Genomic DNA, 12,846 nt, shown 5'->3' with positions numbered 1-12,846 from the left:
TGGAGGATCTTTGTCATGTTTGAGGAAATAAACCTGATGATTCATGACAGGAAGTCAGCGTTAGAAAGATGCAGGGCGGTTCTAACTAAATGACTCTGGTCGCACTATGGCAAATGTAGGATCCTGTTTAACACACGATAAACTTTTAAAAGAGAGAAGGATGAGCTGAACAACATACAAGTGTAATGAGAGAATGCAGTCGATCATAATCAACTAAAAACCATGTCTGGACCATGACAGTCAACCAGAAACACTAGCAACACATTAAAACAATTCTCCTCTCTTCTTACAACTAGCCCAGCTTGGTGCTGAACAATGCAACCTTCTGACACAGTGGCAGCACGACACCTACATCACATAATTTAAAAGGCAATATTTGGAAAAAAAGGGATTTATAATTGCCTTTTTATAATGTCAAGTGCTTCCAAATACTAAAGTGTTTGTCCTTATTTGCTGTTTTTAGTCTCCTTAGTTGGCGTTAGACATTAAGGATGACAATATCAGAGGTTGGGTCCAAACTGGTTTGGTTCAGCTGTATATAAGGAGCAGCATGGCCTCTAGAAGCTGCTAGTAGGACTTATAGATTCTTAGTGCTGGTCTCACATGAGAGACCAGTGTAGTTTGCACTCCAGATGAGCCGATAACCATTTAGGTCATTAATATGTGATCTACTAGTAAAATCCCCTGATGTGCTCAACAACATGTCTTGCATAAACCCAGAATAATATTTCAGTAATGAGTATGAGTTATAAAGTGACATGGCTACATGTATATATGTGAGAGCATGTCTGCCAGCAGCTTACTGGACTTGCTGAAGCCTGAGATGCACTCCTCCAGAAACTCAAGCGTCAGATGAGGCTCGTTGGCAGCCAGAGTCTTGCTGATGGACACTATGAAAAGGGTGTTGTTAGCTGGGATGCAAAGGCCAGATGTCTCCAGTAGCTGGCCCTCTATCTTTAGGTTGAAGGTGCAGGTCAAAGCACACAATAGATTGTAAGCCGCTGACCTGGATGTAGGATGGACAACAAAGTCAGAGCTGTTAAGCCGCGGCAGGAGCAGTGCAAAAACAGCGTTAAGTTTTACTGTTCCTCAACTGTCTTTGTTACCTAGGAAATCTTAGCAGAGAAAACACCGTCTCCAGGTGGTATAATTTAACTCAGCCTCTGTGTCTACCCTGCTAAGAGATTTGAAATCTACAAATCTGGATACAAAGGCAAAACACCAAACAGATGATCTTTCTCTGGAAAGAGAGCACTAAAATAACAATATGGATTTTACTTTTTAGTTTGGATTGTCACATCCACAGCAGATTACATATAACTTGTTTGGCAAAAAGAAAAATCCTTTGTGTCTCAATTAAATGGATCAGACCCTCTTTTCAATTCCACCCTCACTAAGCCGGTAAGTTGCTTTATTTTCAAGGTCAAAGAATCTTGTAAGAATAACTAAATGCCCTGCGGGACTGACCTGAGGCTGGGGTCAGAACTGCCCAGATTCAGCAGAGCAATGTTGAGCAGAGTGCCAGGAACATCTTTTGGTCGGATCTTGGTGTGCTGAGGGATGGAGTCAGGCTGTGACAGCTCCCAGCGTGTCCGGATATGGATGATGGACTGGACAATGGCATCACACTCCTGGTGCATGAATGTGAGCGGTGTGCCCTGGTTGGCCATGGTAAGGGTGAACTGGCTCTCATCCACCAGGCAAATCTCTTCAATCTCTGAGGCGTAGTACACATCATTGAGAAAGACAGGCTGGCCAAGGACACGTGTCCGCTCGGCTGAGGTCACCTGAACTGCAGTCGAGCCTACCTGATCAGCATAAAAACATACATTGTTTTAGGAAGGGCAGCCCCCTAAATAGTCATCTAAACCCTGGTCGATGAGAAGAGTCTTAATTGACCAAGTTTTCATTAGTCAGTTAGTCGCTGAAAAAAACAAAATTATCAAACTCTATTCTGGAGCTGCAACTTGTCCTTAGGGCCAGAACAAAAGTATCAGGGGACTATTGCAACACGGACCTTACCTTATGACTAGAGGCGACTCTCCCCTGCTCTTTGTATTTAGCTTATTCGGATGTTTTTAGCTAGTCAAACTAGCAACCCGGTTAAAATCACAATCCGAAACTAAATGGAAAAAATGTTTAGTCTCCTTGCTAGTCTGTCTGACACATTCAGAACGACCACTTGTCGTTAACAGGCGGCTCGCTTCGGGCCCCTTGATATGAGTATATTTTAAAGACTCTCTGTAATGTAGCACAGCACTGTTACTGATTACATTGTTTCTCATCCCTGGAACTCAATTTAGCCCTGGAATGGGTTGAACTAACGACTACTTGTCGAATCGGAAAATCTACAGATAGGGCAGCACTCCTCTAATGATACAGCTAACCTAAGTAATTAGCATTTTTTTTAGAACAAACTGCTATGGCTGCATCCTCACCTTTATTGAGACCTTGGTGTCTTTGTGGGCCAGCTTGAGGGCATTATGGAACACTTTAAGGTCTTCCTCCAGGGTCAGTGTGGCTGCAGGCAGCTTCTGTTGGTCGGGTTCAATGTGCTCGGCCAGCTTGGCAGGAGAGTCAATGAACTGGAGCCGTTTGCTGCCCTTCAATCCCGTCAACAGCCGCTCATGGTACTTAGTGTACTCCCTCACCCAGGTGTTGCAGTTGTAGACATAGACAGCTGCTACGTTCTCATAGGCAAACCCGGGAAAGACCACAAACCACTTTGACAGGAAGTCGGTCTTAAAGCGATTGCTGGGTCCTACATGTGTTAAGTCTACTACTATCTCGTAGGGCTTAGCATAGTAGGGTTTGAGGGTGAGGAGGACATGGTAGATGAGCAGGTCACCATTGATCTGGCCTGTTTTGAACCTAAAGAAAGGAGATTAAAAAAAAAGACAAGGTCAAATTCAAATGCAGGCCATCTTTAGTAAAATAATGTGTTTGGGGTCAGTGTTGCTCACATAAGCCTACCTAAAATTGTTCATAGCAAAACATGTGACACGAATGAAAGCCATTTAGGTTTCTGATAAACGACATTTCTTTTTGTCTCTTTTTTGTAAGAGCTCGTCAGCATCTGTGGTATCAAACCAGAGGCCTTAAATAACCAGACCAGAAAAAAGAAAGGGGCTCAGGAAGTGAGTTCAGATCATCTCAAGAGTCTGACTGCAGCAGCTGTCTCCATCTCTCCACCAAGATCTCCAAATAAGAGTACTTCAAGTAAGTATTGCCAATACAAGATCATGTCGTGAAGTTAGTAGTAGTAAACTTAATTGTAAAATTGACTTTCTGGTCTGACTTTTTGCAAAGGCAAATGGCACTGAAAAGTACTTCCTTGATCAGGTCTAAAAGTGACGCAGTTTAGTGACAGTCTGTAAGTGATGCAGAAAATCTACATTTCTGAACTGGATTAACTTTTTCTAAAACATTTTTTTAATTTCAGAGCACCATGGAAGGCACAGGAACTTCTCTCTGGCTGTTTCTTCTTCTCAGCCAGCTGCTGTTCTGTCCTACTGACCTTTCAACCACGCAGCCATATTCGTCCAAAACAGAAGCTCAAGGTAGCAGCTCAGCCCCTGTCCTCACTACCATTAACCACACAATCTATCCTGATACAGACACCAATAGCACTCGTGCCAACTGCTTGATCGACACTGAGATGGGTCTGATTGCTATAGGCTCAGCAGGGGGGCTGATTGTCTGCCTGCTGGTTGCCACCATGGTATTGGCATGCCAAGTTTGCCACATTCACCGCCGGGTTAATGCCCCCCGAACCTCCCGGTCCAACATGGACTTGGTGAGCAGTGCGGGCTACTGGGGCAGTGACCGGCCGGAGGTCCAGGGACTGGTTGGGCCGTGTGATGCCAGTGTCATGCTTGAGGAGGTGAGAGCAGACAAGATGGAGGAAGAGAGGCCGGCTAAAATACGAGAGGCAAGGGAGGAGGCTGGGGCAGGACTCGAGGAAGCGGCCACGGCAATGGCTTTTGATCTTGAAGAGAAGGCCTGTCAGATGAAGAGCTCCAGCTCCAGGGACTACTGTCTGGAGGTTCCCAAGGATCTAGAGGACATGCCCCTTGTTGTGTGAGATGGTAACCACACCTTGGCAAACTCCAGGCCTAGATACTTCACTTAAGACAAACAGCAACCAGACAGTTCAGCTGATGTGTTGGGGTTCAACTCACAGGTTTCATTTATTTTTTTTTTCCAGAATATCTGACCTCACAGAATTGAACTAAAACCTCAGTAAAATGAATGGGCTGCCTGGGCATCATATGAGATGTTCAATTCTAGTGCGGATACAATACCTGAGTTTCCATAACCATACCAAAAAGGATAGTTTTCAAAACTTTAATTTAAGAAATATAAATACACTTTTTAAACATAGTCGTCTGAGAAATTTGGCTTCTTGTCTTGAGTGCCAAACATTATGTATCTAGTAATATATAGTCTAAATTTGGCAAAATGATTTAATAAGGAACTATCTGATTAAAGCATAAGTAAACAAGTTTACAAATCTGACAATGCATTCAATGTCAGTTTTGGTTCTGAACAGTTTTGGATAGACATTATTGTGGTTCAATACCCAGTCCTAGTAATGCATTTAACTTTTGATGTATGATGCTACCAGTGGAATTTCTTCTACACCATTAAGCAAAGTACATACAAATACTCTGTTTACAATTACAAATATGTGAGTTGAAAAAATGACAATATTGTGATAAGAATAGTGCTACTGCATGTACAACTCCACCTTACAGTTCCTGGCCAAGTCTTTGGTCAAGAGCAATACTGGAAAGAGGTTTTCTTTGCCAACTTACGGTATGAAAAAAGAAATGAATAGTTTGTTAGAATTAGCTAAGTAATGGGAATGGTAATGGACAGTACTTGTCCAGCGCCTCTAGTCTTCCGACCACTCAAATGCTTTACAATACATGTCACATTCACACACATTCATATACTGATGGCAGATGCTAAGGAGCCAACTGCTCATCAGAAAGAAAATAATCATTCTCACACTGAGGGGACAGCCTTCAGGAGCATTTTTGCGTTCAGTATCTTGCGAACTGGAGGAGCCGGGGATCAAGCCACCGGTCTTCTGATTAGTGGATGACCTGCTCTACCTCCTAAACCACAGCCACCCCCAGACACATCTCTGTTAAACATCTTACATGCAACATTTTTTTTATTTTTTTTTTTACACACTTGCTTAACAAATTCAACAATTTAATTCAACAATTGATTTGGCTGATTTTTCTTGTTTTACAACACAACACAGTGGACACAATAATAAAAGCAACAGACAAAAAGGTAGACCAACAACACGTAAATCAGATCTCTGATCTCTTATATCTTACACCAGGGATCTCATGTGCTGTCAAAGCCATGTTGAAATGATGGTCAGAAATTTGGGTGTAATGTCTGCTAACAGTCCTTGTATTAATACATCTCTATTGAACTTTGCTTTAGCTGCCTATGATCTCTTACCTGTACTGCAGACTTTCTAATACTGATAATGATTAAATCATTTTTTTAATAAATTGTTTTTTTGCATTGTGTCCACGTCTTGTCTTTCAAATCAGTATTTATATTTCAAGTCACTATCCCTACATTTCTATTGGCTTCTTTAGGGACTTTAGAGTTACAAAAAAAAGCATTGAAGCGTAATTGTAAGTAATAGTAATAGCCAGATGATATATACAGAATTCTAGGTGTGGTAAGCAGAAAAAAATAGATCATTCACTGTGCATGACTAAATGTTGCTTATCTAAAAATGGGTTGCAGTTGCAAAGAAATACAGTTGAGAAGGCTAAACGGGTGCTCCTCTGGCCATCTTTATTGTCATTGCATGCGTTCATACAATGAAATTCTGTTGGAGTAATTTCATCTCTAATTATTGTTGTTATTGACTGTGGTTGTGGCTGAATTAGATTGAGGTCAGCAGGGACAATGCACATTATAATACATAAATAAATTTATAATGCCAGAATTAACCAAAAGGCTATTTTAAACCCGCTGTGCCTGGACAGGTGGTAATATGTCACCCTAAAAAGACAAAAGGATTACTCTATAAATAATACACACATTAAAGCAAAACCATAAACACAAGAACAGTGGGTCAACATCAACAGCAGCACACACAGACACACAAGCCGAACTGTCAGACCTTATTACAAACAAGGTACAATAGCCACAACACTCACTGTCAACTTTATCACTGTCTCACTACGAGCAGCTTATTTTCATGTGATCTCACTGTACTTTCTCCCAGGCAAGTTTTTTTTTATTTTTAACCAATATTGCGATTTAATATGCCATTATATTTTAAGCTCTTTACCTACTATATTATTCAAAACGGACAAGCAGTAAATCAGTGTGTAGTCTGACCAACACAATGTTAGATAGATTAAACAAACACTTTCTTGTGAGTCAGGCCTGTGTTATGATGAAATTAGGTGATACATGAATTATTATTATGAGCAATGGTGGAGAAGATGTATCAAATTATAATAATATGCGAAAGATCATTTGAGAGTCAAGTCATGGCATTAAGTAATAGGATATAATATCATTAGGTCGGCCTACGGACCACAAGAAAAACACAGTTCACCACAGTGTGTTAGACAGTAAGCGCTAAATACAAAACCCACAGTTCAACAATCAATTAATGCGCTCTGATCTCAGTTCAAATCTCCCAGGAGTCCATCTTTCTGTATCCCAGTAAGCAAACAAAAAATACTCAGTTTGAGGTTCAATTCAAAAGTTGGTCAACGAAAATAAAAACCAAGTGACGCGTCTCGTAGACAAGCTTAGTAATTCTCCGTTAACACCAGAGTTCCCCTCCCCTGCAGCCTCTGATGCTGCAGCGCACCGGCTGTAAACAGGCTGTAAGTCGGGACAGACCGGGCCTCTGTAGGACTTGTGCAAAGATATTTCCTGAGCTGACTGGTGGCTGTGTGTTTGACGCAGGCGCCGATCGCCACAACAAACTTCCCTTACTACACCTGTCTTTCTGTTGTGCATTTTTCCTTTCCGTCAAAGCGGATGGCCCGAAGATTTCAACCACCACCATTTTACCCGCGGGTGGTGAGTGTTACTTTCATTCCCTGTGTGACACTAAAGTTTCTGTGGTGTCAGCTTCTGTCAAGCTTAAGGCCGTTGTACAACAACAAGCAAGGTACAGCGTAACATGCAAAGTTGATGCTTCCTCTGCAGCCTGGTTTACTCTTGTGTGTCATGTGACCAGAGCAGCCTTAGCGATTAGAAAATAATTTAAGTCGCACAGACTAATTCTTTAGGAGGAGTTCATTAAAGTGCGGAGTCTGTAAATAGCCAAATATGACCAATCCAATCCAAAATGGCCGACTTCCTGTTGGTTGTCGACCCACCTGGCGTGTGCAAATTTTTTTAAGTTTTCGAGGACGTTTAGGCCGTCAAAAATTAGATGTAGTTGCATAAATATGTCTTTAGTTCAGTATTGCAGTCAACATGCCATGACTGGGATTTCACATGTCCACCTAGAGTGGGGAGAGGAGGATTTGCAGACGAAGTTTTTTTGTAAACTGCTGCCAGTCGTGTATATTTATCTCCATAAGCACAAAAAAAGGCATCAAAATGTAGCCACATGTCTTTTCTCTCTCAAAATGTCAAAATCTTGCTCAGTGGATGTTTAATTTTTTATCTCTGAACCTTAATTGATTGGAAAGTCTTTAACTTGCTAAATCATCCTTCCAGTTTGGAGTGTGGACACATGATGGATATTTTTAGGCTCAGCTACTTAAACTCTAAGTAAAAACACCAAAGGATCAAATTGTAACCTCCTAAGAAGTCGCGCACATGGTTAAGCATCAAACTCTGGAACTGTACTGCACACGTCACACTTCCTGTACGTGAGGCAAGAATCACTCTCAACATTTCAGAAGAGGAGCCCAATGCCTCTAGTTCCTGCTGTCGTCAAGGCACATTGTGCCAGACTGGCAACAGCACAAGATCCTACATCTATTGAACTTTGAATAGATCCTGGAACAACACAGCTAACGGGTTACTGAAGTTATCCGTGCAAAGTCAATGGTGAGTACATTTTAATAATTTGAATTCTCAATGTAGCTTTAGCTTCACCTAATGTCTCAAGTGCTTTGGAATGATGCTAGAGCCAAAAATGGGGTGAAAGTTTATTGAAACTCTATATACAGTATATATTCAAAACTTAACAGTGACAGTCATAAATAAAGCCCCTTGGAGAGATTTTTCGATGTGAAATGATAATGACAAAGCTGATAAAAATAATGAGACAAAAAAAAGGTAGCAATGCAAGCTCTTACATTCTTGATTAAACTGAAAATCTCCTTTAGTTGAAGATAATTTTATACTGTAAAATGTAACCAAAGACCAGTGAAATGTCCATTACATGAAACTGATTGTAGTGCTTTAAATATACCCAGTATGTACCCTTGAAATTTATGTCTATTTAGAGTTGCATTTTGAGGAAATGATGCAACACCAGGTTACATTTCACAACACTGCCCCTTGTTTGCTCACTCGCTTCAAGTATTTCCTCATCTGTTTCAGATTGTATACATGCTGTGCATCTCTGATTAAATAACTTCCTCTGTTCTAGCTATAAAGATACAGCAACTCGCCAGAAGACAGAAAAAAACAATGACCATCGATTTCACTAGACTCATTTTCATATGGCTGCTGCCACTGACAGGAAGCAGCACAGTAACATCTGGCCAGGATCACAATTTCACTCATGTGACGGCAGGTGAGGTAGGAAATAAGCTCACTCACGACCAGCTGACAACACAGGAGTTGTCAAGCTTAAATCCACTCTCAGAGGTCTCAGGTAAACATTCACTGCAAACAACTCCAACAACGCCTTCGAAGACATTCTTACCAAATATTCAAACAGCACCGACTCCCAATCCCATATCATCTCAGCTAAACAACTCCATAGTGGGCATCAATTCTTCCACAGAAGTCACAACATCAGCAACAACGATGGAAACTAGTCACGGCAGCAACCCAACCATAACTACAAGAGTACCTCCAATGCTAAGCAGCTCCACCCAAAGCCTAGACACAGGAAAAACATCGACCTTCCAACTCACCAGTGATAAAATGACACGTCAAACACAGTCTACCAACCTCATCTCTACTACAACCTCATCTACCAAACATGTTGACAGCAAGTCTACAAGGACAAGGCCAGTCACAGGTGGTGATGCTACACAGTCCACAAAAAGTTCAATGGCCATGACAAAGACACCACTCACCCACACCACCAGGGCAAAGAAAAGACAAAATTCTCTAGAAAAAAAGGCAAAGCCCAAACAGGAAACAACCCACAGTAAAGCAGTAGCAGGACTCATAGGTGGGGCCCTGGTATTGATGATGGTAGGATTCCTGGTCATCTATATAAAAAAACAAAAGCTTCAGAGGCAGCAGATAACAACTACAGACTGGGCTGGCCCTTCACCATTTTTAGAGGGTGGAGCTGACAACGGCCAGGTAACACTGAGGTCATCTAACCGAATTTCTCTCTCTAGCTTCCTGCCTCTGAGGTTGTCCAAAAGGTTGTCCCTGCTCCCGGAAACAGATGAGGAGTTAGAAGACATGACACCAGGTACTACGTTTGGAAATAAACATCAAGGGAGTTCATTTGGTCGAGTGGTGGATGAAAATGATGTACAAGAAGGCAATAATGAGACTGCTGTAGTTGTTTTAGAAATGAAAAGCACAGGAGCTGCTTAGGGTCTCAGGTAACCCAAAGTCAACTCCCCACCCCCCATCGCCATGCATCCACTTCCATTGGTTTCTAGGCAGCAAAAGCTATGATTGAAACACAGGAAACTAACTTGTTTTCATTTGAGGAAATCATGACAAGAGAGAAGTGATGTTTATCTAGTTCTCTACTGTAGAGTGTAGCAGTAAAATATGAACACAGAAGGTCACAATTAAAGAAAGGAAAATATATAGTATCAACAACATTTATTATCATTAACAGTAGGGAAAAAATGGATTTTATTTATCGTGTGTGATGCACAGGGCAAAGTTGGAGTCATAAGTTAGGTTATTGGAGGCTTTCCTGTAAGTCACCCTGGCATTATAGTTATCAGCAAGGTCACTCCAGGGATTTTCAGCTTAGACCCCTGCTGTATTTTCTTTAACACAGAGACCAGGAGAGTGAAAATCATCTTCTCTGCCCTCTGTGTGTTGCTGTGCTACTGGGAAAAACATAACCATAAGATACATGCAGACATTTTTTTCATCTAGTAGCTGATGAAAAAGCAGAAGGATATGTGGTGGTGAGAACAAACCGTGATACTTTCGGTGCAGCACAGAGGCCAGCATACTGTTTAACCCATGTTAACAGCTGTGAATACCACAGGCGTAATACCAATGTTTGCATTTCTACACTGGGCTTAGACTTATAGACTGCTTATAACTGAGTTTTGCTCCATCTTGCGCCAGTGGAAGTGTGGGCACCACCATCATAAAATAGAAACCACTGGCTACAGGACTGTTTGCCACAAACCCCATTTTCCCATGCCTGAGCACTTTCACCTCCCAGCTGCACCTTCTGCTGTCAGGGTCTTTCTACTGGAAGTTCTAAATGAAGCTTTGAAAAACAATGAAACACACTGAAACTACACAAAATGAAAATGTCTGGGACATCAAAGCCATTCCAGGTGGATTCACCGGGACCTGTTCTATTAGCGTCTAGAAATCTAACCTGCATCAGCGTATTAGCAAAATGTACATGTGATGATTTTTTTGGTGTGATTCTGAACCCAGGTTTCAAGGATTCAGCAGTTTGTTAAGCATTTTTAATGAATTTCTACAATTACTACTTGTGCAGCCTCGTTTTGTGCCCTTAATTTGCAATTTAGAGCACATTAGAAAGGGCTAGAAGTGTAAGATGGGAGAAGGTACTCCCCAGTGCTTCAGGGGGGTTAAGGGTTAATGCTTATTCATATGTTAACTGTTATGTCCAAGTAAATGCTTTTCTGTAAATATCTATTTTTTCATTTGTTTCTTATGTTGTATCTGAAGACAATTCTGAATCTTAACCAAAGAAAAAAGCCAAGGGAAGTTGGTTTCTGTCACATGTCTTCGAGTGGTTGTGGTTATGGTTTTGGATGTGATGTTAAAAACAAACCAATTCCACCTACCAAACAGTTCTACAGCTGTATATTAACTGGTTGCCTTGAATGAGTTTAACTAATAAAATATTGAAAACTGGCAGACAAAGTAAATGACTGATTTATTCAGCTATTTTAGCACAGCCTAAGTGATAAGTATGATAAGTCATACTTACCTATAGTGATTTTACTGAGACAGAATAACATGGCCATGAGTGAACACAACTGTCGGACAGTACAAGAGTGCCATCATGTGTTTTGTTGTTCTGGTCAAGAACACTGATTATATAACGTCTAATTCAATAATATTATATTTCAACAACACATCTCAAATTCAGTTTGTCTTCATTAAAAGCTGCCTTTTGTTTACATTATAATGCACAACAGATGTAAGTGTAGCCTTTCATGGCAACCTTAAATAACTGTGATGATCACATTCAGGACAGGAATGATATCTGTGTTCTTCTCTCAGTATTCTGATGTCAAGAATAAGATTTATTTGATATACATTTTGGATTAGTTTCCACTGAGATATTTAGTAAGCAACATTTTGTTATATTTAAAATATTACATTCTAATCCAGTTAAAATTATTTTCAAATTAGCAATTAGCAATTATTAAGTAATGAAAAATAACCGATAAGAGTAGTAGTATCGATAAAACCAAACATAAAATTAACAATCACTCCCAAGAAAACGGCAGCAAGTTAAAACAAAGTTTATGATAATTTATCCATCAAAGTTAACGAGTCCATCTCTTGGGTGGGTATATTTTCATATTATGCAAGAATGTTTGTTTCTTTGCTTCTCTGACATACTGTGTCCTTGTTCTGATTCACCTACTTTATTGTTTATAAAGATTAAACATGACACTTAACTGCTTAACTGCAAATAAATCTATTTATGTAGGGCAGGAATGTGATTGGCATAGGACAAAAAAGCAGGGGAATACACAGAATGCAGAGCACAGCAAGGTGCTGTGTGTGTGTGTGTGTGTGTGTGTGTGTGTGTGTGTGTGTGTGTGCGTTTCAACGCATCCTGGCTAAATCTCCATCTGTCCACAGCAGATATACTTTCAACAACCTGGATGAGTAACTAGTATGAATGAGTGCATTAGTACAATATTATAACATTATATAAAAAGTATCATGTTAATTTAATAGTATCCTGTTAGTACACTGTCAATATATTAATTAAGGCCCGAGCACGACCGTGCGAGATCCCTATTGAATTTGCTAGGATTATTATTTAGGGCCCGAGCACGACCGTGCGAGGTCCCTATTGAATTTGCTCGGATTATTAGGGGCCGAGCACGACCGTGTGAGGTCCCTATTGAATTTGCTCAGATTATTAGGGCCCGAGCACGACTGTGCGAGGTCCCTATTGAATTTGCTCGGATTATATTTTTTTAGGGCCCGAGCACGACCGTGTGAGGTCTCTATTGAATTTGCTCGGATTATTAGGGCCCGAGCACGACCGTGTGAGGTCCCTATTGAATTTGTTCGGATTATTATTTTTAGGGCCCGAGCACGACCGTGCGAGGTCCCTATTGAATTTGCTCTGATTATTTTTTTAGGGCCCGAGCACGACCGTGCGAGGTCCCTATTGAATCTGCTCGGATTATTAGGGCCCGAGCACGACCGTGCGAGGTCCCTATTGAATTTGCTCGGATTATATTTTTAGGGCCCGAGCACGACCGTGCGAGG

At 41.0% G+C, this 12,846-nt stretch overlaps 2 protein-coding genes across 2 annotated transcripts in view; one reads left to right on the top strand and one right to left on the bottom strand.

Moving 5' to 3' along the window:
• nf1a (neurofibromin 1a) overlaps positions 1–12,846 on the bottom strand; it is a 176,119-nt gene that overhangs the window by 61,569 nt on the left and 101,704 nt on the right. Inside the window, exons 35-37 of the mRNA XM_046075025.1 lie at positions 2,439–2,871; positions 1,468–1,808; positions 804–1,006 (exon numbers count right to left, since the gene is read on the bottom strand). Of these exons, the coding sequence (XP_045930981.1) occupies positions 804–1,006; positions 1,468–1,808; positions 2,439–2,871 (977 nt within the window). The remainder of the gene's footprint in view (positions 1–803; positions 1,007–1,467; positions 1,809–2,438; positions 2,872–12,846) is intronic.
• On the top strand, positions 7,949–11,244 carry LOC123986648 (uncharacterized serine-rich protein C215.13). Its single transcript, XM_046075026.1, has 2 exons — positions 7,949–8,067; positions 8,615–11,244. Exon 2 carries the CDS (start codon positions 8,656–8,658, stop codon positions 9,748–9,750), a length of 1,095 nt encoding a protein of 364 aa, XP_045930982.1. The 5' UTR covers positions 7,949–8,067; positions 8,615–8,655; the 3' UTR covers positions 9,751–11,244.

The sequence above is a fragment of the Micropterus dolomieu genome, linkage group LG17 (assembly GCF_021292245.1).
Source record: "Micropterus dolomieu isolate WLL.071019.BEF.003 ecotype Adirondacks linkage group LG17, ASM2129224v1, whole genome shotgun sequence".
NCBI lineage: Eukaryota > Metazoa > Chordata > Actinopteri > Centrarchiformes > Centrarchidae > Micropterus > Micropterus dolomieu.
This window is presented reverse-complemented; position numbering and strand designations above follow the sequence as displayed.

Coding starts and splice junctions, on each gene's coding strand:
- LOC123986648 (XM_046075026.1), top strand. CDS start 8,656: ATGACCATCGATTTCACTAGACTCATTTTCATATGGCTGCTGCCACTG.